Source organism: Marmota flaviventris, chromosome 17 (genome assembly GCF_047511675.1).
Source record: "Marmota flaviventris isolate mMarFla1 chromosome 17, mMarFla1.hap1, whole genome shotgun sequence".
NCBI lineage: Eukaryota > Metazoa > Chordata > Mammalia > Rodentia > Sciuridae > Marmota > Marmota flaviventris.
This window is the reverse complement of record NC_092514.1, coordinates 23,005,724-23,033,041: the sequence shown is the minus strand read 5'-3', so window position 1 is coordinate 23,033,041 and position 27,318 is coordinate 23,005,724. Positions and strand designations below refer to the sequence as shown.

Genomic DNA, 27,318 nt, shown 5'->3' with positions numbered 1-27,318 from the left:
AGGACAGCCTTGTGAGACAGAAGCTTCAGCCAGGATATGTGACATTATCTTTGAGTCCTGTCAGAACTGATCTGAATGAGAACACCCGGCTGGTGTCTGATGCAGAAATGCACAAACTTCTTCATTACCAAAGACATAGTCTGAGCTGTGAGAGTACAATAAGCAAAAGTGATTTTTTTCCCCCTATGTCCTCAGAAAATTAATCTGGCTGGAAAGGAAATAAAAGAAGACAATAGCAAATAAAATAACCCCGCCAAAAATGGGCAAAGGCTCTGAATAGATACTTCTTCAAAGAAGGTATGCAAACTGCCAATAAACATGTGAAGAGACTCAGCATAATTAATCATCAGGAAAATGCATCTAAACCACAGTGAGACACTCCTTCACATCCACCAGTGTGGCTGTAATTAAAAAGACAGATAATAACAAGTGTTGGCAAAGATATAAAGAAAGTCGGGGGGGGGGGGGCTGGGGTTGTGGCTCAGTGGTAGAGTGCTTGCCTCGCATGTGTGAGACACTGGGTTCGATTCTCAGCACTGCATATAAACAAATAAATAAAGGCCTGTTAATACCTAATAAAAATATTTTAAAAAATTGGGAATCTCACACATTCCTGGTAGAATTGTAAAAAAAATATTATCTATGCTTTAGAAAACACTCCAATAGCTTTCTAAATTATTAACATAGAGGAACCATATGATCCAGCAAGCATGTACTCATTACAGTGAAATACATAGATCCAACACAAAAACTTGATAGGAAAATAGTCATAAGGCCGGCACAGTGGTGTAGTGATACACATCTGTAATCCCAGCTACTTTGGCGGGTGGGAGAGGGTTGTTAATTTTGAGGCCAGCCTGGGTAACTTAGTGAGACTCTATTTAAAAAAAAAAATAAAATTAAGCCAGGCACGTGGTGCTGCACACCTATAATCCCAGCAGTTTGGGAGGCTGAGGCAGGAGGATCGCAAGTTCAAAATCAGCCTCAGCAACTTTGTGAGGCCCTAAGCAACTTAGGGAGACTCTGTCTCAAAATAAAAAAAATAAATAAATAAAAATAAAAAGGACTGGGGATGAATCTCAGGGGTTAGCACCCCTGGTTTAACCCCTGGTATCAAAAATAAATAAACAGATAGATAGATACATACATACAATTAAAGGGCAAGGTGGAGCTGGCCTCCACTAGTTTACGCACTGGTAAAGCACTTTCCTGGCATGTTCAAGGCCCTGGGTTCAATCCCCAGAATCCCTCCCTCCTCCCCCCAAAATAGAGAAAAGTAAAAGACATAAAAATAGAAGCAATATTTGACCCAAAGGAGAAACCACCCAACCATCCACCTATTGAAAAATAGATAAATCAACTATGGTATACCTATCCAAGCAAATATAAAAATGAAGTGCTAATACATGCCACCCCATGGAGAGACCTTGAGGACATTAAGCTAAGTGAAATAAGCCAGACACAAAAAAAGCCACATGTTATACAATCCCGTTTATATGAAATCTCCAGAACAGGAAATCTATAGAGACAGCTAGTAAGTTAGTGGTTGCTTAAGGCTGGTGTGGTTGGGGAGTGGGAATGGGGAGGGACTGCTAATGGGTACCAGCTTCTTTCGGAGGTAATAATAACATTCTAAAATTAATCATGCCTACAGTTGCACAATTCCATGAACAGTTTTTTTCAAAACCTCTTGACGTCTACACTTCCAATAGTATAGGCATTATATATTATCTCAAGAAAGCTGTCCAAAGGAAAAAGGAAATGGAGGGAGGTTAGAGAGTGGATGCAGAGGAAGATTATTTCAGAGAGAAGAAATTGGCAAAGACACAGAAGAGAAAATAAAGCCACATCCAAGGATTAGGAGTTCCACGTGGTTTTGTTAAGATTATGCATGGAACGAAATGGCTAAAAAAAAAAAAAAAAAATGAAGGCCTTGTAAAAAAAGCTAAGGCATGTTTTAAAAGTTAAGCATCCCTAATCCAAAAATCCAAACTCCAAAGGCTACCTAATTCAAGAACTTTTTAAGACCCACGTTATGGCCCAGTTGGAAAATTCCACACCTAATGTCATGTGATAAGTCCAATCAAAACACAGGCACACTGCAAACATCGCATAAAACTACCTTCAGGCTATGGATATACTGTGCCTACAAAACAAGTGAATGTTGTGCTCGTATTTGAGTTCTATTCCCAAGACACTGCCCTGTGCGTAAGCAAATATTCTAAAGCCCCAAACACTTCAGGTCCCAAACACTTGGACCTCATTGAAAAGGCTATGAAAAGTTAAACAGGAAAGTTCTGTGAACAGAGTAGCTAGTAAAACCACAGCAGTATCACTCTGGAGAATGAACGAACATCACCAGGGGAGATAAACGGGCCAAGCCTCCTGTGAAGGGCCCAGCAGTAACCTGGACAGCAGAAGAGAAGCTATGATCTGAGAGTTCCAGGTAGGGGCTACAAGGGTAGCTAGTTTGGTGACACCATCTCTTTGAGAGCACCAAGACAGTGGCTCAGGATTAGAATCCGGGCCCTATAGCAACACTTTATAAAGAGAATTTGGGGATGGAGGTGTAGCTCTGTGATAAAGCACTTACCTAGTATGTGCAAGACCATGGGTTCAATCCCTAGCACTGGGGGGAAAAAAAAGAAATTTCTATCCAGCTCCTTGGAACAAACCTTTCCTTTGCTCCAGGGAAAAGCAAAAGAATGAAAAGGAAAGCTGATACCTATAACAGCCTCTTGAACTTCACCTCTCCCAATAAACAGCTTTTATGTCCTTATAGGAAGAGCCTCTTCAGGAGTGTCCAGGAAGCCAGAGGTCCATCAGGTTAAGAAGCAAGTAAAAGTAGCCCAGGCCTGAGCTATGGGGACCATTATGCAGGAGTTTCAAATAAACTAGCAATGGCCAACAGCTACAGCATCACTTTCTTTACCTAGTCGGACTTACTGTGCTCTAAGGTCCTGCAGTTCCAAGCGTTATCCCAGGACCAACAGCACCCCCTGGGAGCTTATTAGAAATGCAGAATCCCAGGTGCCCTGCCAGACCCATTGAACCGCAATCTGCATTTGATGAGATGCACCAAGGATCTGGGCCTGGCCACAATGCTGCACCAAGACCTAGTCTTGCATAATGTCCTCAGAAGGGCCACAGAAAAGGGTCTCTCGCTTTAGCACCGGAAGAAGTCCCAATTAAAGGCAGCTCTCAGCATTGAACTTGGCATGACCACCAGAGCATGTGGGCATGTAAACTCTGTTTACAGGGGTGTGTACAAAGTGTCAGACTCTTTCCCCACCTTGACCCTCACAGGAGCCCTATAAAACTCAGAGAGATCCTGCAACTTGCCTCAGGTTGCAGAAGCAGCAGGGGTTAAGCTGTTCAAAGCCAGAGCAGCCACACTCTGGCGGCTGTCCACACCAGGGGAGATTCTGCCCTGCCCGCATGGACGCATGGACGGTGTTCTGAGCAGTCCCTGCTGGGGGCAGCAGCCAGGTTCACATGTCAGCCCACGATCCTAACCACCCAAAGCAAGCAGCAGGAACTGATAAATTGCTTCAGATGTGGAGGCCACATCCCCACTGGATGATTTTCCTAACACTGTATCTGGCAGGGCCATCCCAGGCTCTTGTTCCACCACCGTGGTTTACACTGAGTCCAGACCCTGGGCCGCTCTCCTCCTGGGGACCCCCCTCTCCGCAGCCTTGCCACAGACTAGATCCGGCACATTCTCCATAGCCAGGCTTCTGGCCCATCCCCAGTAAGCCTTCCTGAGCCCCACCTCCACCCTGGGATAAGGGACACCGGTGGACAAACAGGAACAACAGCAACCACCATATCTCCGTCCTCAGATTAAATATGCTCAAAGAGAGGTCCAATTCCAAAACCTGTGTTCTTTCGGTGACCTTGGGTAGCCTGATATAATCCACTTAAAAATTAAAAACAAACCAAAAAAAAAAAAAAAAACACCTAAATCCAATCTAATTCTAAGACATTTAACATGTCTTACAGACAAACTTTAAAAATCCTCAGAGTACCCAAATGCCTTGCTACTCAAATTGTGGCCCAAAGACCAGTGGCTAGTTAGAGATGCAGAATCTCAGTGTGGTATAAGATGAAAACCAGGCACAGGCCAAGGCCCAGGGGACGCTACTGGACATCTGAAATGGGGGCGGTTTTGTGGGGAGATTTTAGCCTTTGAGCTCCCATCCTGACTCTCAATAGACCGTGTCAGGGTTGAATCAGATCCTAGGAGACCCGGCAGGTTCCCGTGGAGAACTGCTTGGTGTGCGGCCTCACCTGTAGTCACAGAAGTGTTCTATGCTGGGCTGACATTTGGCTCAGTGGTAGAGTGCTTGCAGGCACTGGGCATAGTGGTACACACCTGTAATCCCAGAAGTTCAGAAGACTGAGATACGATGGCAAGCTTGAGGCCAGCCTAGGTAACTTAGCAAGACCCTGTCTCAAAATAAAAAAATCAGGGGTGGGGCTGGGGAGGTAGCTCAGTTCAATCCTCAAGACTAAAAAAAAGAAGTGTTCTGTGCTACATGCCGGTAGAAAGGTGCTTTGCCCTTCAGATTTAAACTCCACCTCAAACCTACTAAATCACCACCTACCTTTCCACAAGAGCCCCATGCTGTCTGCAGGCACATAAATGTTGCAGAAGCCCTGGGCTAACGCCATTCACAGTAGTACCCTGCAGGTAGGTTCTGGTGTGCCTATACCAGAAAACAAGCCCCCAGTATCCAGACCCCAAATCCCTCTTTTTATAATAAGAAAACATCAGGCTGAGTACTGGATTAGATTTTGTTTTGAGCATGCCCTTAATTTTCAACTACTCAACATGATTATGTATTTTTCCCTCCATGCACCAAAAAAAAAAAAAAATGCTTGTAGCTATTTATCAATAAAACACTTGCTAAATGAGAACAGTAGACTCGAACTAAATTCAAAATTAAGTTTTCCTATTCCCATTTCTAAATTATATTACAAATCAAAAACAAATGCCTCCACCACGACTCTCTTCCATGAACCACTGTTAAAATAAGGATCCTCTCACATGATTAAATTAGGACAAGGACTCCTCTCTGTAGGATTTTTTAAAATAGCATTTCTAAAGAATTTTTACAACTTATTAGTTTTTTCGTTGACTAGCCCTGGAGCTGTCTTCTGACAAGCAAATGAGGAGGGAGGACACATGAAAGTGTCAGAGAAAGAAAAAGAATGTCAAATGGCTGAAAAGTCTTTCCTTTCAACAGAATAATGTGAACCTGAAGTCTCTTAAAAGAGGTCGCCTGCCAGAGTCATCCTGGAGGGGACAGTCCCCAAAGGCTCCCCAAAGAAGCCCTTAACTGTTAACCTCAGCTCCATGTCTTAGCTGTATCTGCTCAGCATGTAGTAGATGCTCAATAAAAAAAATAGAGAAAAATGTCTTGGGGAGTCTGGAATCAGGAAATGATCCCATTTGTTCAAAAAGTACAGATCAAGTATCTACTAGAATGCCCAGCAGGACAGTAGATGCTGGGATAGCTTATGGGAGAGAGGGAGATGGAGGGGCAAAAGCAACTTCCTTTTTACCCCATAAATGTTGGATAATTCAAGTCTGTGAAACAAATCAATGGTACACAGACCAACAGGAGAAAAGACATCCAAATATATTAATGTACAAATGCACAGAAAATCATACTTGAAAAAGGGCCAGATGGTTGAAACTTAAGTAATCTTCTTCATAGGGAAAGAAGGAAGTGAAAGCTGTAGGTAATTTTAGATAATGAGTAAATTATTTTTAGGGGAGATGAATGAGCCCAATCCCGTGACAGAGTTCACCTGGGCTGTAGGTTATGGCGTCAACTCTAGTCTTTCTCTCTAATCTGGAGAATCTGGCCTTCAGGTAGATAAGCAAGCCCCTTCCTGTGCTTTAGAAGGGAAAAGGGTGGGACATTGGGGTGGGGAGGGGTGGGGAGAAGATCAGAGAGACCTTGGTTCTCCTTTAGCTCCAAGTACTCAGAATTCCAAAGCACCACACTTTGGGATATCATTTTCTAAGCCTAACAAAATTGATTTGAAAAAAATAATAAGAGCTAACCATCTTCTCAGGAGCTAGGGCCACCTGCTGGGCTCCACACTGTAGTCTGACTTCTTGTTGTATCAATAACTTATGAAATGTAGTCTGACTTCTTGTTGTATCAATAACTTAAGAAAGCTGGTCAAGCATGCAGAACCCTGGGCCCCGTCCTAGACCTACTGAGTCAGAATTTATATCCAAAAATATATAGAGAGAATTCATTGTAAGAAGCCTTCCTCTAGAAGCAATTTAAGAATTCAGTTTAAGAAGCATCAGTGTAGTGGGATGATAAAATGTTAAAACTGAAACAAGACCAGAACTAAGGCATCCCCTGAGTGAATGCACATGAGATGGTCATCAGAGTCACCCATGTAGATTCAGCTTGCTGCTTTTCTCTTTCTAGGCACATGGTAGATCTGTATCTTCCCACCATCTTGAAGTAAGATGTGGCTGTGCTCTTAGACAATGAAATGAGCACAAGTGTCATGTGTCAGTGTCAAGCAAAAACTTTAAGAACCACTTGCTGTTTAACACTCTAGAGAGATTCCAGATAGTGGTTGCTCCATCATCCTGGGGCCTGGAGGATCTTCCAACTTTAAACCAACTCCCAACCGAGTTGGGACTAAGAGCAAGAAGCAAACCTATGTTGTTTTAACTGATGAGATTTTGGAGTTGTTTTGTTATGTCAGCACATCCTAACCCATCCTGACTGTTGGAACATTGCAGCCATTTTTGGAACATTTGTTACTCTTTGCTGAAAAGTGTTCACATGTAACATTTCTTGAGGGTCAGACCTCTTTTGTAGCCCTGAACAGCACCATTCCACTTGGTTAACCTCTTCACTTATCAAACTTCACTCTCAGCAATCATCTTAGTTTTCCTTTCCCTTATTTTCTCCTCTCCAGAGATTTCCTCATGTATTTATGCTTTTATCTTATTGTACCATATGGTTTTTTGGTAAGGTGACTAAGATCCTTTCTGCAACAAGGTGACAGACAGTCACATGCATAGACACACCAGACTTGGCTTCAGACAAATTTTGGCTGTTTCCAAAAAAAGTCAAATCTATTCCTCAAAAGACAAAGATTTGCTGTTAATGGGGATATGTAAAAGAATGGGGCCTGGGGCCAGTATGTATTCCTTCCACCTGTTATTTCCATGAATGGATATTAGGGAATCTGCAGCACACAGAGTCCCTGCTCTTCATCCTCTCTATCCCCACCCTCCATGAAACCCTGGACCTCATATATGCTAGGCAAGCACTCTACCACTGAGCTCATTTCTAGCCAGTTTTATTTTTTATTTTGAGACAAGTTCTCACTACGTTGCTGAGGCTGTCCTTGAACTTGCAATCCTCTTGCCTCAGGCTCCAGAGTAGCTAGCATTAGAGGCATGCATCAGGCAGTCCCTGCTTTTAAAAAAGCAATTCATTTCTGGACCACACCATTTCTTTTTGTCTCATAGTAAAAAGTCAAAAGTATTGCTAAGTCTATGAAAATATGTAGCATCACTGAGCAACATTTTTTATTTCTAAAACACAGCTTCTAAAAGCTAGTTCTTGAGCCCTTCTTTATGTCTGGGCTTGTGCTAGGCACAGGTGAACCTGATTTTAACCAGTTCTTCCTGTGGACACTTAGGTTGTGGCCTCTCTTGCATTATGAGAAATGTAACGCATCAGGCACTTCGATGCTCGCAGGTTACCGTATCAGATGCTTCCTAAGTCTAAATTCCTAGGAGTGGAATAGCTGGGTCAAAAGGTTTGGACATTGTTAATGTTTTTAAGTAACATAAAATCATTTTTCTACACCCTGCCAATACCCTTCCTTCCTTCCTTTCTTTGGATAATTATTTTAAAAATTGAATTTGCAGTTCTTTGAGTACTAGTGAGAAAGAAAATGTTGATGACTTTGTATGTCTTTTATGATAAAGTGCCTATCCAAATGCTTTGTATATTCCCATCCCAATGTGTTTCTCTTTCTTTTCTGGGTTTAAACAACAACAACAAACAAACAAACAAACAAAAACACTTGTGGCCAGGAGTGCTGGTGAATGCCTACAACCCCAGCAACTCAAGAAGCTGAGGCAGAAGAATCACAATTTCCAGGACAGCCTCAGCAAGTTAAGGAAACTCTATCTCAAAATAAGATATAGTGCCAGGCATGGTAGTGCAAACCTGTAAGCCTAAGAGGCTCAGGAGGCTGAGACAGGAGGATTGCCAAGTTCAAGGCCAGCCTCAGCAACTTAGTAAGACCCTGTATCAAAATTAAAAATAAAAAGGGCTGGAGTGTGAAATATGATATATCAAGAACTATGTAATGTTTTGAACAACCAACAATAAAAATTAAAAAAAAAAAAAAGGGCTGGAGATGAGGCTCAGTGGTAAACCCACCCCTAGGTTCAATCCCAAGTGTGTGTGTGTGTGTGTATTTTTTTAATTTTTTAAATTAAAAAATAAAATAAAATGGGCTGGGGATGCATCTCAACGGTAGAATGCCCCTGGGTTCCATCCCCAGTACCCAAAACTTACAAAAGCATTTTCCACATTAGGTGACATTAAGGTTTTTTTCCCCAATTTTTATTTGCCTTTTACCTTATTCTTTAAGAGGTCTCCAGTAGGAGTGAAGGATTGATAGGGGAAACAAATAGGGATGGTGTATTGCAACTGACCTGCAAGAGGTGAGATCCTCAGAGGCTAGCCCGGGCAATTTGTCAGGGAGACCTAATGGACTCCACCTGCAAAGTACATTCCAAACCCATCCCACTTCAGTACCCCACTCCCAGCTTCCTGACCGATCCCCTTGTTTCCCCTCCTGCCCTCTTTGAAGGTCTGTAAGGTCTAGATGCATTTCTAAAGCAAACCAGAATATTCCTTCCCCTTCCATCCAATCAATGGCTCTCCCACTGCACACAGGAAACCATCCAACTCCCAGGCTGTGTCTGCAACCCATCTCTCTCTCCATCACATCCCCTGCCCTTGCTCACCCAGAATATTCTGGTTCTCTAGACTATCTCAAACACACTGGCTAACTTCAGGTTATAGGCATTTGCAGTCTCTTCTGCCTTGAGTTACTGTCTGCCCAACACCCACATGGCTGGTGATCTCCCATCTTTCAGGTCTCTGGTAGAACACCACCCCCTTAGAGAAGCCATTCCTGACGGCCTCATTGGAACCCCCACCACTACCACCCCACCCCTACTCTTGTCACGGCACCTTGTTTTTATTGGCCCTATGGAGCTTTGAAATGATCTAACTTCGGGCTAACTTATCATCTCCACAACTAGAACTAGGAGGTGAGCTTGCTTCTTTCCTGTGCTGGTCCCTGCCTTACCTGCAGCACTTCCAGCAATGCTGACAGCCCATCATGAAGCGAAACCGCTCATCTTGTGGCCGGGAAGTGAAAGGGAAGAGGAAGAGACTGGGGTCCCACTGTTTCCTTTAAGGGTGTTTCCCCAATGACCCAAAGTTCTTTCCTTAGGCCCCATATCGTAAAGGTTCTACTACCTTCCACTACTGCCAGGCTAAGGCCAAACCCTTTACCATATGGATGTCTGGGAGAAACTTAAGATCCAAATAGCCACACACCTGTAATCCCAGCTACAGAAGGCTGGAGTAGTAGGATCAGGAGTTTGAGGACAGCCTAGGCAACACTGTGAGACCCATCTGTTGTGGTTTTGATTTTAAATGTATCCTAAAGGCTCATGGGTTGAAGGCTTGGTATTCAAAGCAACATTGTTCAATGGTGGGGCTTTGGGAGATGATTAGATCATGAGATCTTGATATCATCAATGGATTAAGTCATTAATGTGTTCATAATGGAATGGACCATTGGGAGGTAATGGACACAAGGCCTCGTTGGAAAACCTAGATCATAAAGGTCATTCCCTGGAAGGGGATATCTTATCCCCAGACATCTCTACCCCCAGCCTCTGCTTTCTGGCTGCCATAAGCTAAGCAGCTTTCCTCCACCACCCACTTCCACCATGATGTTTCTGCTTTTCCAGAGGCCTAAAAGCAATGGTGCCAACCAACCATGGACTGAAACCTCTGAAACCAAGAGCCAAAAGAAATTTTTCTTTATGTTGATTTTTTTCTCAGGTATTTTGTCACAGTAGCGGAAAACTCACTAACACACCATCACTGAAAACAAAAATTTTTAAAAAAATCGAAATAAAGTTTTAACAGAACACAAGCATGCCCACTGGTTTTTGAATTATCTAAGGCAGCTTTTGCACTATAGCAGCAGATTCAAGTCATTTGTGACAGAGCACATATGGGGCACCCTCCCCCACCTCTCACTGCCTCTGGCGCACTGCAAATCCCAAGGAGGCAGCTTTAACTCGATTTTGCTTCTTGGATTGCAAAGCCTCAAACGTTTCCTGGCCTTCTTCAGCAAAGGTTTGCCAACCAAGTTAAGAAGGAAAAGAAGGCTTTGAGAATGCTTCTAGGAGAAGGGAACAAGATTGGCTAATAAATAGGAGAGGACAGACAAAAGGGGAAGTGTCAGGTGACTGGGTAGATAGAGGGCGGTGACAGTAAGGTTTGGAAGCTGAAGGTAGAAAGGCAGTGAAGAGAGAACAGATTATGAGCTTAATTTTGATGTGTGAAATGTGAGTACCTGGGAAGTGAATCAGGATACTGTGTGTAGCTTGAGAAGTAGATATAGTGAACCAGGAAGCCATACTCATAAAGCAAATTCTAGGCTGAGGTGTAGTTCATTGGTAAAGCACTTGTTTAACATACCCTGGATTCCATCCCTAGCACTTAAAAAAAAAGATATATATATGTATTTTTTCATACACATGTGTGCATACATATATGTGTGTATATATCATTTTTAAAATAAAATAAAATTAATCTATCAGATGGCAGATGGAGGAAATACCAAATGTGATAGGGGGAGGTAGTTGGAGCCTCTTAAGATTCACATTTGGGCTGGGGATGGAGCTCTGTGGTAGAGTATGAGCTTAGTTAACAGGTGTGAGGACCTGGATTCAATCTGCAGCATACACACACACACACACACACACACACACACACACACACACACACAAAGAGACCACATGAATTTCTCACAATTCATACACTATTACAACTAAGCCTTCACCATGCCACTCCATGCTCTGGTCTGCCAAAGAAAAAGCCAGACACACCTGCTAGCCACCATTTCTACTTCTCTCCAGAGGTACAAACACCACCCCAGCAGCCTCTCTACTGCAGGGAGAGAGGAATCTAGACATTTTGCAATTAAGTCCAGGGGGCTCACTCCTGACAACTGTGTCAGACAGCTTGTCATATATTGCCTTGCTGCTCTGAGTAATGAGAGCGCAAGCTGCAAGAGCAATGTCCCCTGGTGTGGCCTGATAATAGGCATAATCCCTTCTATGCATACAAGACCTCCTGGTTTCCCAAACATTTCCTTTCACCAGCACCGTGTTCAGAGACCTGGTCTACAGAGCCCTCAAATACAAACAGGGCCTATTCAGGGTGAGAATAGAAGGCGGCCTGCCTCTCGCTCATGCATCTAGGTGGAAATAGATGTCAGGGATTCACATTGTGGTTAACAGATGTCAGGGATTCCTGCCGACCTGTTGCTAAGGGAACTTTTGTGAAGATGCCCTGAGTCCACAGAATCCAGAATCCCTGCCCACTGCTTTTAAAAAATCCTGTGGAGAGGCCACTTGACCAAGCAAGCACAGAGCGTGGACATGGGGTGGCTCTTGCTGGGCAGAGGCAGACAGAGTATGGTCAAAGGTAGATATTCCAACTGCAGGAGTTACAGATGCAGGCCCCAGACCCCAAATCAAAGGGCAGGATGGCTCAGTGAAGATGGCATAATTTCTGTCCCAATTACATACCTGGGGAGCCATGAGCCCTAATATACCTTTTATGGACAAAGTCCATGACTATATAAAAACTCACTGGTGTGAAGGTCAAGGCCACACCCATTTTAGGTGATTTTTATGTTATAGGAAGGAAATAAAAAAAAAAGGTTCTTTATTAAAATCAAAGTGTGTACCATAGTGAGCATCCACCATCAGGGAGCTCAGATATACTATGATTATTAATTCTCAGAACGCAGGCCTGCCAAAACCAGGCTGGAATGGCAATGGTTTAGGGACAGGCCCAGGCTTTAGGGACAGGCAAATATGATTTCAAATTCCAGCTGCATCATTTATCACGTGGCCTCTAAAGAGAAACCACTGGAGTCTTGGTTGGGAATTATTGTTTTTCTGTGCTGGGAATCAAAACCAGGTCTTGTGCATGTTTAGCAAGTGCTCTGCCACTGAGCTACACCCCCAGCCTGAACCCCCTCTGCTGCTAAATTTAAAAAAAATAAATAAAAGCAAAAAAATTCCCTAAGATGCAAAAGAGAATCTCCAAGCAGAACTGCCCAGGTCTCTTGCACCTTACCTCCCTCTGGGGAACTCCCTCTCTCCTCAGCCTGGCCTGGCACTTGCTGCCTCCCCTCTAAAGGATCATTGGTTCCCTGTGTCATCCCTACTCTTCTGAGACAACTAGTCTTCAAAACAGCCCTCAACAAACCACACATCCTTTGTTTCCGCACCTGTATCCACCTCCTCCCTACCCTGCCTCTGGACTGCTCCTGTGACTCACTTAATCAATAGGATCTGGCAGAAATGATGTACCCAGCCTCAGCCTAAGACTTAAGGAAGCCTGGCAGTCTGGGTCTTTTTGTTTTGGGGAGTCAGCCAAGAAAGAACTCCAACTACCCCACAGAAAAGAAGGGCTATGTGGAAAGGTCTTGGAGAAGGAGACTCCACGCGGAGGGAGAGGCCACATGGAAGAACACTAAGGTTCCAGACAGGTGAGCAAAGATGCCACTTTGTTGGATGTGGTATCACACACCTGTAATCCCAGCTTCTCAGGAGGCCAAGGCAAGTTCAAGGCCAACCACAGGAACTTAGCAAGAACCTGTCTCAAAAGAAAAAAGTTAAAAAAAAAAAAAAGAAAGAAAAAGAAGAAAAGGATGGTAGAGTATTTGTCTAGCATGTATGAAGCCCTGGGTTCATTCAATTCCTAAAAAAAAAAAAAAAAATCCACTTTGGTATTCAGTTCCAACCCCCATTTGACTGCAACTGCATGAGAGACATCAAACAGACCAGTGGAAGGACTACCCGGCCAACCCCTGCCGCCTCACAGAACTGTGTGAGATAAGTTCAGAAGTAGCTTGTTGCCTGGCACTAGATAAAAATCATTCCTTAATTGTCCATAGCACAGTCAACTGTCACCAGTGATCACTCCCTGTTAACTCCTGCAGCACACGAACCAAAAGTGGGAGGATGGAAGGTGGCGAGGAAGAGACAAGAGTTCAAGGGTGACCTCCTGCATCCCTCCTAGTAGCATTTGCAAACAGTGTTATATTCTGTGAGTCCCTTTTGTGTTGCTCTGACAGAATACCAAAGACTGGGTAATTTGTTAAAGAAATGTATTTCTTACAGTTCTAGAGGCTAGGAAGTCCAGAGTCAAGGTATTGGCATCTGCTGAAGGTCTTGCTCTGTCATCCCATGGCAGAAGGCAGAACAGAAAAAGAGCAAGTACTTAAACTTGCAGACTCAGACATTTTTTTAAATTCCTTTTTTTTTTTTTTTTTTATAGTGGGATTGAACTCAAGGACACTCGACCACTGAGCCACATCCCCAGCCCTATTTTGTATTTTATTTAGAGACAGGGTCTCACTGAGTTGCTTAGTGCCTTACTTTTGCAGAGGCTGGCTTTGAACTTGCAATCCTCCTGCCTTAGCCTCCCAAGCCACTGGGATCACAGGTGTGTACCACCACACCCGGCCTTTTTTTTTTTTTTTTTTTTTTTGAGACAGAGTCTCCCTAAGTTGCACAGAGTAATGGAAACCTGGCCAATTCTGCCTCAGCATTTCAGTAGGTGGGATTTCAGGCACACACCACGACAGCCAGCTTCAAGCCTTTTTTATAACTGGCATCAATCCACTTGTGAGGGTGGGCTCTCATGACCTAAACACCCCCCAATACTGCTGCACTGAGAATGAAGTTTCTGAACTGGGGTGTAACTCAGTGATAGAAAACTTGCCTAGCATATTCAAGGACTGGGTTTGAACCTCAGCCCCAGGAAAAGAGAGAGAGAGAGAGAGAATAAAGTCACATCACGTTCAAACCACAGCAGTGCCCCTGAGATCTAGGCCTTCCAGCTAGACCATGGATTCTAACAACAGCACCTACTTAAAGAAAAGTTCTGTTGTATTTGCATTCCAATCTTATTACCCATCCAAAATTATTTCCCAAAAGCTCTGCGAGTTTTTGCAGATGTGTTATGGCATCTTCTAGGTCCCTAATTTCTTCTCTCCAGTTCAAGTAAGAGCAGGCTCTGAGGAACTCCTGGGCCCCATTCAGCCCTATAACCACTGGACATGACTAGCCACAGCACCTGTCCTGATCCCATGCCTGACTCTCCAGGTCTTCCCTAGGATGGAGATTTGGTCTCCCTCCTCTATCTGGTTCCTCCAGGAGCTGGTTGATGCATCTTGCAGGACTGGTGGAAATCTCCCACACACGGGGGCCCCAGGTCTGTGGACATGATCTGGGGCCTGTCTCGGGGCTGGCAGAACACACTCCACAGCCTCCTGGCTCTGGACTCAGGTCTCTTTCACAAGACCAGCTCCTCCTCTACCATGGCCCTACCATGATATTAGAAGACTGCTCTACCCTTCTCTCTCTCCATGACTAAAGACACTCCCAGGAAAGATTCCTGTAGTTGCTCTTAACTAAGGACCTTTACATTCCATAGCCGGCTACAGGTCTTGGCTGGTAGAATCTTTAATGTCCCCCAGACAGATACAGTGGTGCACACCTGTAACCCCAGAAACTCAGGAGGCCGAGGCAGGAGGATCCCAAGTTCAAGGCCAGTCTTGGCAAATAAGGGAGATCCTGTCTAAAAATTAATAAAATTTAAAAGGTCTGGGGATATAGCTTGGTGGTAGAGCACCTCTGGGTTCAAATCCCCAGTAGAGAAAAAATAAATAAATAGTCAAGAATATTTCAAAGAAAAAAATGTTAAAACTTTTTATATATGACTGTTTATCCACATAGTTACCCTTTGCTGTGTTCTTCATTCTCTTTATACAGCTCCAATCTGCCATCTGGGTTTACATCTCCTCACGCTGAAGAACTTACATGTCCGCCAAAAGCCCATACATCAGAGGTTCACTTGTGCCCAAGGCACCACTGGAAGGTGGTGACGCCTTTAGTAGGAGGTGGAGCCTAATTGGAGGAAGTTAGGTCATGGGGAATGTGGCTTTGAAAGGGCTCTTGGGACCCTGGCCTTTTCCTGTCTCTCTTTCTCTTTGCTTCCCAGAATGCACCATGAGCTGAACAGCTTCATCACATACTCCCCACCATTATGTTCCCCACCATTATGCATCAACCAGCCCCTAGAGGAACCAGATAGAGGAGGGAAGCCTCACCACAGGCCCCAAAGCAATGGGCTCAACCAACCAGAGACTGAAAACCCTAAAAATGTGAGCCAAATATACCTTTCCTACTTTAAAGTTGCCCATCTCAGGTGTTTCGTCATAGTAATGGAAACCTGACTCATACAGGCCTCATTCCTCTTTGCACCACACCCTGAGTAGCCAGGACTCTAATGGCCAGAGTCCTTGAGCCTACCAGAGCCCTTCCACGCTTCTCCGCTTGGGCTAAGATATTCCTGGAATCCTCTGGAAGCCTGGGTGTGCTGACAACTTTGCCACTTATCTTTGAGTCCTGACCAAAGAGATTTGCACAGTAACCAGGTCCTCCACCACCCTGGCCTCCTTCCCGGAGTTGGCTGACCACCAGGGCAGATCTAGCAACCCTCTCAGATTAGTTCCCAACTCCCCTCCATAGTGTAGGCTTCTTGCAAAGCCAGGGCCTCTCACTTCCCCTTTCTTCACCCAAACAAGGAAGAAATCCTCGGTGAGTATCCATTTTGCACACATCCTAGTCAGTGCCTTACACGTCTCCAGCAAGATGGGCCTTTCTGGTGTCATTCTTTCCATCATAGGGCAAGAGTCACAATGGAGTCGAGGGGACCCTGGAGAGACCTTTCTCAGCTGTGGACCCAGCATGCATCCCTACCCCCAATAGCCTTCCTGACCTCTGGGAGGAGATGTAAACCCAGACTTCATTCCCCCAGTGAGCTCAGTGTCAGGTGCCCCCTGGCTGACATCACAGGACTTTGAGGATTTGACCCATCCCAATGGACTCTACTTGCATTATCTTCTATCTCTACCAATCCTCAGCCTTGTAGTCCAGCTTGCTCATGTAGGAGGTCCCCAGATACAGAGTTTGATCCACGATTCTTCCTGTTGCAACTGCATCAGCTTTAGCCCTGAAGAGAGTCCCATTCAATATTTTAGCCATCCCTCTCTCTTAGCCCTAACATTTAAGCCTCCCCTTAGGGATGCTGTGACAGCATGCTGACCTTGGGGGCTGTACTTGCCCTTTTCCACATAGATCTAGACTCTTCCTCCCCTGATCAGGGGAACTGGTGATAATGTACGTACCACACCCAGTGCCTAGTAGGTGCTCAACAAACCAAGGTCCCTCTCAGTGGCCTCAAACATACATGAGCACTTCTGCAGCGGGTCACTCGCTGGGAGTGGTCTGACAAATCTTTATACATCAGAGATTTCCTAGACCTATTATAAATGCCAGGGGATGTGACTGTCACACACAAGTCTGTCCCATCTGATAATTTTGCTTTGTCCCCTGGGCCTGATCCTTCCTCTCTTCCCCTCCCAAGGAAGAGCAGAGTCACTTGGTTCTTACTAACACACACTAAGCTTTGCCCCCACCCAAAACAGCTGACTGAGTCCAGCCAGGGACACTCCTCACCGGACAGACATCCACTATAGCCAAATTTCCACATCAGTATTTCCTGAGAAAACGTGGCCACCAGAACAACTCCCAAAATATGCGTCTCTCCCAGGGCTCTGGAGCTACAATCAAGAGGCTCCGGATCTTCCCATCAAAAGCAGTATGATCTGTGTTTCTTGTACATCTTGAATGTCAGGAAAGAACCAGGAAAATCAAAGCCACACACCTGTGCCTCCCTTACTGTACAGGTACTCCAAACATAGAACCCAGAGTTCCCAAATATACTCTTGCTAACAGCCACCAAAGCTCATTCCAGACTGCAGCAGAAATAGCCCCTAAACTTTGCTCAGATGGTACTAATCCATTTGGGAGAGAGTTTGTTGTTCTCTTCTGGACCTGAGAGAAATATCATGTACCTTTAGGTGGCCAGGTATTATTTTTGATAATGTTGCCACAGAATACTACTCAGGCAGTCTCCCTCCTCTGTAACCATCTCTATCCCTTTCTCCCCCTACCCCTCCAGGCCATGAGTTGAATGGGTCATTTTCATTTAAAATCTGCTACTTTGTTCTTTGGGAAAGAGGGTAAAAAAGCATAAATAAATACAATCTCCATGATAGGGGAAGATTGGTCATATGAATGTTTACTGATACTTAAACACAATTGGGGGTAACCATTAATTTTGTCTTTAGAGCAATCCTGGGGTCAGACAGCCTTTTAGAAAAGGGGGTGTCCTGTAAAGTCACACCCCCCCCCAACACACACACACACACACACACACACACAGGGGACTTCAGAAACTTTGGATCTCACTCACTCAGGCCCTGATCTCAGTAATCACTGACCCTGATCTCAGTGATTACAGAACAGTGAGGCCTCCCAATTGTCACCCAGACAATAAACAGCCAGCTGACTCTGCTCAGCAGGTCCTGGGTAGCCCTGGGGCCAAGCCAGAACCCCAGGAAATAGCACTTTCAGGTTCTGAGCCCAGTGGAGGGGGGCTCTGGCTGGGGGCTGCCGCACCCCCTGAAATAAGACCGCTGATGGATGAGGCTCCCACTGGTGGCCAGTAAAGCTCCGCGGACCAGCAAGTGGACGGCCCAGAGGCAGCCAGGCAGTCTGACCCGGGACAGCACAACTGTGTCCACGGGTCAGCGGGCTCCGGGATCCAGGCTGGACAAGCCGGGCTACTTCTCAGAACCCCGGATTCTCCCTGTGTCTTCCCAAGACCACCAGGTCTGTGCAGCCCTTAGGCGGGCCCTGCCACCGCCGGCACCGCGCCCGCCTGTTCCAGAACTCGCACAGGCAACAAGTTCTAGCTTCTTCGGAGCGGCCAATGGGCTCGGGAGGCCCCGCGCGAGGGGAGCGCTCCTGTGGAGCTCGCGATGCCCACGCCTGCAGGGGTGCGCGCTGCCTTCTCCGTCCCCAGGAACGCAGAGTTGCAGGTGGGTCGGTCGAGCAGATCTGCCCCCAGGGGCGTCCCTCTACAGGGACAGCAGCAGATCCCCGCCGTGGTCAACAGGTATGCCGGCACCCGAGGGACCGCAGCCGGGGGAGTCTTTCCACCCTGGCCCTCGCCCCTTACCTCCAGCAACTGCACGTAGCTTGCCGGGAACCAGCCGCGGAGCCCGTCCTCCTTCTCGCCTTCCCACCAGCCTCCGTCCGGGACTTGCAGCAGCGTGATAAGCTCACCCGCGGCGAAGCGGAGCCCCTGGCCATGCCGCTCCCCGGAGAAGGGGTAAAGGGTCCGGCAGCGGGTGCCGGACATGGCCTTGGCGCCCGGGCTCACAGCGCAGACTGCATCCCTGCCGAGCCCCGCGGGCTGGGCAGCGGCTCCGCGGGATCCCAGGCGCCCGGAGCCCCGGGCTCCCGCGCTCTGAGCGCGCGCCGTGTCTGGGGTGCGCGGGGGTCCCCGGTCAGGCAGGGGACGCGCGATCCGCGCAGAGAAGCAGACACTCGCTGGCTTCGCCGAGCGAGCGGCGACGCCCCCGGGCCGGGCAGCTTGCAGATCCCAGCTCCGGGCGAGGGGGCGGGGCTCAGGGGGAGGAGACCCAGGGGCCCCGGGCTCCGGAGACAACTTCCCGGGGACGCGGAACGCGGGCTGTCGCCGCGAGGGCCGGCCGGAGCCAGGGCCGCCCTGGTGCGCGGAAATGCGCAGCTCCCCGGGGAGGTGGGACCCGGAGCATCCCCCCTCCGCGGGACTCGGCGGCGAGCGAGGGAGGGAGGGGCCGGGCGGACGTGGAGAGGGGCTGGCGGCCGGGTGGCCGGGCGGGGACTCTCTGGGAGATGACGGGGGGCGGGACGGGGGCTGGGCCAGGGCGGCCACGCCCGCCGAGGGCTGAGCGCCAGCTCGCGGAGGGGCCAAGTCGCTGGGGAGAGGGTCTCCCACGCATGCCCCCGCCACCCAGTGCTCTGGGAGGGAAACGCCCCTCCGTGCCTGTTTCGCAGGCCTGATGCTGGGTGGCGGACCGACGCGCTCTGCCATCAAGGTGTCTGTGGAGGAACGTGTTTGTGACCGTCATTGTAGTGGTTGAACCTGGGGTTGAACTTGACTCACCAGAAACTGAACAATGGGTGAAAGACAGGTTTGAACCCTGGCGCCTGAGCGGAGATGCCAGGAGGCACCGTGTCGTATTGGAGGGAAGAGGCTGGGAGGAGAGGGAGATGGAGTCGGAGTTGGTAGAATTGGAATCGGGTCGATGGGGATAAACGGAAGAAGGGCGAAAGGTGAGAGAACCAGTGCCCTTAGCTTTCCATGCAAATGAAGGCCAGTTCAGGGTACAGCGCTGCGGGAATCTAGACCTACCAACTGATGAGGCGACACTCATTTGGTCAGTCAACAAATACTAGTTAGGAAACTGTCATGTCCCGTGCAATGTGTAAGGTACTACCTACATCATTTGGAAAAGTTCCTGCTCTCAAGGGATTCCTGGACCTCAGGTGCTGAATAGAATTGACCTTGGACCACAGAAGAGGAAGAAAGATTGGTTTCTTGCTAGCTTACTCTATATGGAAAAATAAAATACATTTCCTAAACTTAAATTGCTGGGTGCTTTTATATCTGTGTTTGCAAGTTGAGCATTTCTAATCCAAAAAAAAAAAAAAAAAAAGTCTGAAGTCCCAAATGCTCCAAAATTCAAAACTTTTTGAGTGCCAATATGATGCCACAAGTGGAAAATTCCACAACTGAATTCATGCGATGGGTCACAGGCGAAATGCAGGTGCATTAAAAATATTTAAAATTACCTTCAGGCTATGTGTTTAAGGTGGGTGTGAAACAAATGAATTTTGTTGTTAGACTTGGATCCTATCCCTAAGATATCTCATTATGTATATGCAAATATTTCAAAATCAGAAATCCTAAACAATTCTGGTACCAAACATTTTGGATAAGGGACACACAAGCTATACTTCTACCCACTGACATCCCTGCTCAATCATCTTTCATGGCTCCCTATTGCCTCTTAAATTTGATATAAACTTCCATCTGTGCATTTCGGGCCCTCTATAATACCTACTCTAGCCTCATTCTTCACCATGCCTATCCAGATACCCATTCTAAAACCAGTCAATTGGGGCTACAAGAGTCCTTGGTCTTGCATACCTATCAGTGCTTTGAATTAGACCCTGGCACAGGCCTTTCACCTAGGTCAGTGGTACTCAACCCTGGCTGCACATTAGAATCACCTGAGTAACTCCCTAAAAATACTCATGCCCAGGCTCAACCTAGCTTTGAGATTCACTATTGAACTTCAACCTGCATGTAAACCATCTCACCTGAGCAGCCTTCACCTGGCCTCTGGCCCCTGGCAAGTTGGCAAGTGCAGATTGTCTGTAATATTCCATCAGATGCAAATTTACAAACATTTGCTTGGCCAGAAACATGGGAAAACAAACTCTTGACCAGTTACCATTAAGAGTCTCTTAACACAGAGTCACAGGGCTGGAAGTGTGGCTCTGTGGTAGAACATGAGGCCCTGTGTTTGATATCCAGCACCACAAAACTAACAAACCACCACCAACAAAAAGCTGCATAACTTATCATAGAAAACATGTCACTAGCCAGACAGAGTGGCACTCACCTGTAATCCCAGAGGCCTGGGAGGCTGAGTCAGGATGATCACAATTTTAAAACCAGCTTCAGCAATTTAGTCAGGCCCTAAGCAACTCAGACCTTATCTCAAAAAAAAAAAAAAAAAAAAAGTTAAAAAGTGGCTGGGGATGTGTCTCAGTGGTTAAGTGCCCTGGATTTAATCTCTGGTACAAAAAAAAAAAAATTGCAATTCTCCCAAGCAGCTGAGATTACAGGTGTGTACCACTGCACCCAGTTTGCAATCCGGAATTCTCTGTAGCAACCTGTGAGCAATCTGCATTCCATTCTGGAATTGAGAAATCTCAGCCTACACAGCACTCCATACACTTCAGCACCAAATGACCCCCCTCCCCCAATATCCCCCCCAGCCCCCAAATGAATCACGGCTGTCAGTTTCCTCAATTATTTCATCTCATTCCTGTAATCCTGGAAATGGAGGTGATTATTGCCCCCAGATCAGAGGTAAAGAAATTGGAGCCCAAAGGTTGTGGCTTGCCTACCCTAATACAGCCAGCGAATAAAATGCGGCTTTGAATTCAGGTTGCCTTATTGTATACATCAAGAGCTTTTTCCTCTAGTTCATCCTGCCAGATTCAGTAAATGTGGATCCTTCTGGCTCACTTCCAAATAGCATTTTAAGACAGGGCTTTCTGGTGATACCCAATATTAGTCTTTTTTTTTTTTTTTTCTTTTTCCTGCTGAGGATTGAACACAGTGGCTCTCTACCACTGAGCTATATCCATAGCCCCTTTGATTTTGGGTGTGTGGTGGGTAGTTAGAGGAGATTTAATTCAGGAGTACTTTACCACTGCATATTATCCCCGATAACTTTTTATTTTTATTTGAAACAGAGTCTAAGTTGCTTAGGGCCTTGCTAAATTGTTCAAGCTGGCCTTGAACTTGCAATCTTCTGCCTCAGCCTTCTGAGTCCCTGGGATTATAGGCATACTCAACTGTGCCTACCATTCATTTTTTTTATTTTGAGACAGACTCTGGATACAATTGCCCTGGCTGGCCTCAAACTTGTGGATCCTCCTGCCTTAGCCTCCCATGTAGCTGGGATTATAGGTGTGCACATCTGCACCTAGCCAATATTAGTCTTTACAGAAATAGACTGGAATAGCAGGTAATGGGACTCTTGTCTCTACGGGAAGTCCCTCAACACCTTTGTGTCTATTTCCTCCAATTATAATTGGAGATTGAAGCCAATGTCTAAAACTGAGATACTCAAATGTATAAGCTCTGGACTGCCTGTATTCAAACCCGTTCTGCCACTTTCTAACTATATGTCTTTGGGCTCTTTACTCTCTGATTCTCATTTTCCTTATCATTAAAAGAAGATGGTAGCAGTATTTATATCATAAAGTTATTAAGCATGTTTAAAGCAATGCCTGGTACATTAAGTTCTCAAATATTGGTAATTATTAATATTTATCTAGTTCAGTGGTCCTGATGATTTTTTATAATCTAATACTTCTTTTTTGATCTAAGATTTCCAAGACAGTAATAAAAATGAGAACTCTTACATCTTTGGGATGCCAAAAATTGTCAGAGTGTACTTTGGATTTCTGTTTTCTCCCAGGATCCTGAAAGAGAGATAATACGGCTGGTATGATGGCACATGCCTCTAACCCCAGCATGTGGAGGCTGAGACAAAAGGATCACAAATTTGTGGCCAACCTCAGCAACTTAGTGAGATCCTGTCTCAAAATAAACAATAAAAAGAGCTGGGGATGTAACTCAGTGGCAAAGCATCCCTGGATTCAATCGGAGAGTGAGAGAGAGAGAGAGAGAGAGAGAGAGGTACCTTATCTATTTTCCCCTTGCCTTTCTTTTGATTGGGGAGTTGAAACCAGGGACACCTTACCCCTGAACTACACCCCAGTCTAGTCTTCATCGTTGTTGCTATTATTATTACTATTATTATTATTTGAGACAGATCTCGATAAATTGCTGAGGATCTTGCTAAATAGCTGAGGCTGGCCTCAAACTTACCAACCTCCTACCTCAGCCTCCCAGATGCTGAGATTATATGCATATGCCATCACACCTCGCTTCTATTACTATCTTGAACTTGCATTTAAATCTGTAATTAATTATTAAACTTTTTTTTTACTAAGTTGGTCTTATTATACCAGTTAGACTCCTAATAACTCATGAGAAGAACATCTTTTTTTTTTTTTTAATATTTCCATCTATCCCTCTTGAAGCCTGATATTGAGTCTTACAAAAAATAAGCATTCTGCACTTCCTAAATCATTTTGCATAGACTGTGTGGATCCTTGTTCATTTTCAGATTTTCCATATTGCCACATAACTCTGTAAACACATGTTACAATATCCAGGTGAGCCTGTACCCCTGAGAGCAAGCCTAAGTCTCTTAGCTGATAATTTTATCATTTGCAATTTAAAGTTATGTTGTGGCAGTTATTTCTTTTCTTCCCAAGACAGGCTTATATGCTTTTCTATTAGCCTATGGATGGCAGAGAAATATAAGGGTTTTGGTTTCTCAAAAAGCTAAACATAGCTGGGTGTGGTGGCACACACCTGTCATTCCAGCAACTCAGGAAGCTGAGGCAGGAAGATCTCAAGGTCCAGGCCAGCCTGGGCAACAGAGCAAGACCCTGTTTCAAAATAAAAAACAAAAAGGGCTGGGGATGTAGCTTAGTGGTAAAGGGACCCCTGGGTTCAATCCCCAGTCCAGTACCTAAAAATAAATTGCGGGGTGGTGGTAGGGGGGGCGGGCAGAAAGCTGAACATAAATTTACCATATGACTCTGCAATTTCCTCCTGAGTGTCTACCTAAGAGAAATGAAAATGTACGTCCACACAAAAACTTACAGTGAATTATCTCAGCAGCCCCAATCATAATAGCCCCCTGGGGGAAAAAAAAAAAAGCAGAAACAATCTAAATGTCTATCAGTTCAAGAATAGAAGAGATGTAGTACACCCATACAATGGAATATGTACTCCACTATGGAGAGGAATGAAGTTCTGACAGATGCTGCCATGTGGATTATGTTAAGCTGAATGAAATCACGGGACACAAAAGGTTGCATATTATATGATTCCATTTGTACAAAATGTCCAGAGAAGGCAAATCCATAGAAACAGTCAACAGATTGGTGGTTGCCTGGGGTTGGGAGTAAGCAAACAAATACAAGGTTTCTTTTTGGGGGTAGTGAAAGTGTTCTAAAATTAGATTATGGTAATGATTGTGCAATTTGGCAAATCACTGAATGATAGGCTTAAAACAAGTAAATTTTTTGGCACGGAAAGTGCGCCCCAATAAAGCTGTTAACATAAAACAAAAATAAACAAAGAAAGGCTTTCTTTACCCAACAAAGGTATTTTTCTCCGCTCACATGTACCAGTTCATTCAACAACAACCCACAGAGCTTTGGGACTGGTGTTATAAAAGGTATAATGTGACCATGTGGGCCAGTGTACACCTGCAATCCTAGTGACTTGGGACACCTAGGCAAGAGGATTGCAAGTTTCAGACTAGTCTGGGGAATTGTGCAAGACCCTATCTCAAAAGAAAAAATGAAAAGAACAGAGTATGTATCTCAGTGGTTAAGCACCCCTGGGTTCGATTTCTAGTACAAAAAAAGTTAATAATAATTATAATCTAGATGTCTGGACTGGGGAAATAGCTCAGGAAAGAGCAGCATGCACAAGACTCTTAATCTCCAGTAAAAGAAAGAAAAAAGAAGAGAGGGAAAGAAAGAAAGAGAAGGAGGATTCTCTATAATCTTAGTGCTGGAATCAGGCTGTTCAAACTTGTTTGACTATGTATCTCTATCAGTAAAAATTCCAAAATGTATGTATTTCTATTATTTATAAATTAAATACATGAATCACTAAAATGAAGTATTTTATTATATGAAATTAAATTTTTTAAGTGGTCATATTAAAATACACATCATACACAGCTAGAGGTTCTGTTATTGTCTTTCTGTATCATAGTTGGCTGTTTCCTGAAGTTCTTAGGATCAGTGATATTGAAGATCAGTTTGGAGCCAGGTGTGATGGGACCATACCTGTGATCCCAGACACTCAGGAGGCTGAGATAGGAGGATCATGAATTTGAGGCCAGCCTGGGCAATTTGGTAAGATCCTGATTTAAAATAAATAAATATATAACATTGGGAATGAAAAGAAAGTTAAGTTAGTGAACTGGAGAAAGCATTTTGGAATCCTGACTTTGGAGAAAATGAATGGGTGCAATTCTTCCCTTGGAGTGTTAGAAGAAACCTAGCCTAGAGCAGGCATAGAGGAGAGATTGTGCAAAGCTCCATCCATCTTCTCCTCAGTCCTTGTGTTTGTAATCCCAGCCAGAGGTTCCAGACAAAGATCCTGAAACTTAAGTGTGAGAATCACCAAAGGAGAACATGTTAGAAATAATGGCTATTTGTGGCGTTGGCCCCGGGGATTCTGATACAGTGAGTCTGGGGTGGGAACAAGGTGTTGGTGTTTTTAACAAAAATCCCAGATCTTAAGATGGAGTTCTGAGACCACATACTTCAAAGATTGTCATTTTATTTTCAGATTTCATTTGTACATAAGGGAACATCATCATTTACAAGGAAGAAGGATTTGCATTGTTATTTTATTTAGCCAGGCCCATCAACACTTAAAAGAAGGAAGAGAAAGTAAAGTTAACAGCACACAGAAAATAAGAAGGCAAACTGGTATAAGAAGAGAGAATTACAGCAGTTTTAGCAAAAAAGTTTTCTTCTTCTTCTTTCTTCCTTTTTTTTTTTTTTTTTTTTTTTTGAGGTGGAGGCAGTGCTGGGGATTGAATAACCCAAGGCTCATGAGCTACTACTGAGTCACATCCCCCACCCCAGCCCAGTTTTAACAATCATGCAATACTGGGGATTGAAGAAAGGGACTCACACATGCCGGACAAGCACTCTACCACTACTGAGTTATATCTTTTCTTTTTTTAGACAGGATCTGGCTAATTTGACTGGCCTTGAACCTGTGATCCTCCTGTTTCAGTCTCCTGAGTGGCTGGGATGACTACAGATGTGGCACACCACCGTACCTGGCTAGTTTTAATTGGCTTTCTTTCCGACTCTACAATCCAGCAACACTGTATTCCATAAGACAGATTAAGCATTTCAACAATCCAAGCAGAAGATGTTAGTTTTATAGACAGAAGAAGGCTCAAGAGAGGAGACAGGGACATCAAGGGGTTTGGTTATCTCCAAGTTACTGTCCTTGTGAGGTGGGGACAAGAAGAACAATAGAAGAATAACTGATTAGTTAACATCAGATTACTTCAGTTAGTTTTTTTTTTTTTTTTTTTTTTGTGTGTGTGTGTGTGTGTGTGTGTGTGAGGATTAAGGCAGAGGGAACTTCATTATCATTCTATTTGAAACTGGCCTGTTTGGAAAAAAAAATTGGCTGTTATCTTTTTAATCCTGATTTCTCAGAAAGTCAGATAAACAGCTTAGGCTGCAATTGATGGCGTAGAACTTTAGCGTGACTCCATTTTGATTTTTAGACTTGGTCCGTTGGGGCTGGTGCAGGAGGTTAGCAGTGTCCAAAACGATGGCCATAATTTTTCTTTAACAGCGGTAATAAATGAGGAAAGAAAAAGATTAGTGGGAATGGAAGAGACAGAGAATATAGAATAAGAAAAAAGGAAATAAGGATAGAAGAGAGAAGAGAACGTGAATGAGAGGGATGAGGAAGAGAACACCAAATCCAACTTTCTCCCAGGTCCTTCAACCCCCATCCTCCCATTTGGAAACTCTGAAGCCAGAAGAAATTCTAGCCCAAATTCTGACCCCTGTCAGACAAAGGAGGTATCCCAGGTCCTCCCCAAGGTCACCTGAAGGTCAGAGCTGGCAGAAAGAGCTAGAAAGTTCTTCCAAAGGACCTCAAACCAAACCAGCTTCCCTAGTGAAAGCAACAGGTTTCATTTGCAAACAAAACCAGAAGAGAAAGGGGAGAGAAAAAGAAAAAAAAAATGGCTTCAGAGACATTGAGTAAGTTGTGAGGCCAAAGATAACCTGTAGGAATTGAAGTCAGGAACTGGAGGTGTGTTTCAGGGGTAGAGTGCTTGCCTAGCCTGCGGGAGGCTCTGGGTTTATCCCAGTGCCACCAAAAAGAAAAATGAAAGGAAGGAAGGAATTAAAGTCTATCTTTTCACTGTTCTTGTCCCAAGGGTATGGAAAAGACTTCCTGACCTATTCCGACTCCTCCCTATCTGTGGGCATGGAAATATGGAAATGAGATTGCCCTTCAGGAGAAAATAACAACAGAATATCCAACCAAGAGCTGGGCAGAGATAAGCAAAGCCACA

The 27,318-nt window shown here is 45.0% G+C and overlaps 1 protein-coding gene across 2 annotated transcripts in view; it reads right to left on the bottom strand.

Moving 5' to 3' along the window:
* Gas7 (growth arrest specific 7) overlaps positions 1-19,044 on the bottom strand; it is a 230,518-nt gene extending 211,474 nt beyond the window's left edge. The window contains exon 1 of one of the 2 annotated variants that reach the window (XM_027946796.2): positions 18,492-19,044. In XM_027946796.2, coding sequence (XP_027802597.1) covers positions 18,492-18,625 — 134 coding nt within the window. In that variant the 5' untranslated portion in view covers positions 18,626-19,044. The remainder of the gene's footprint in view (positions 1-18,491) is intronic. The other variant, XM_027946793.2, reaches the window with a different exon arrangement.
* Between the last annotated feature and the right edge of the window lie 8,274 nt (positions 19,045-27,318).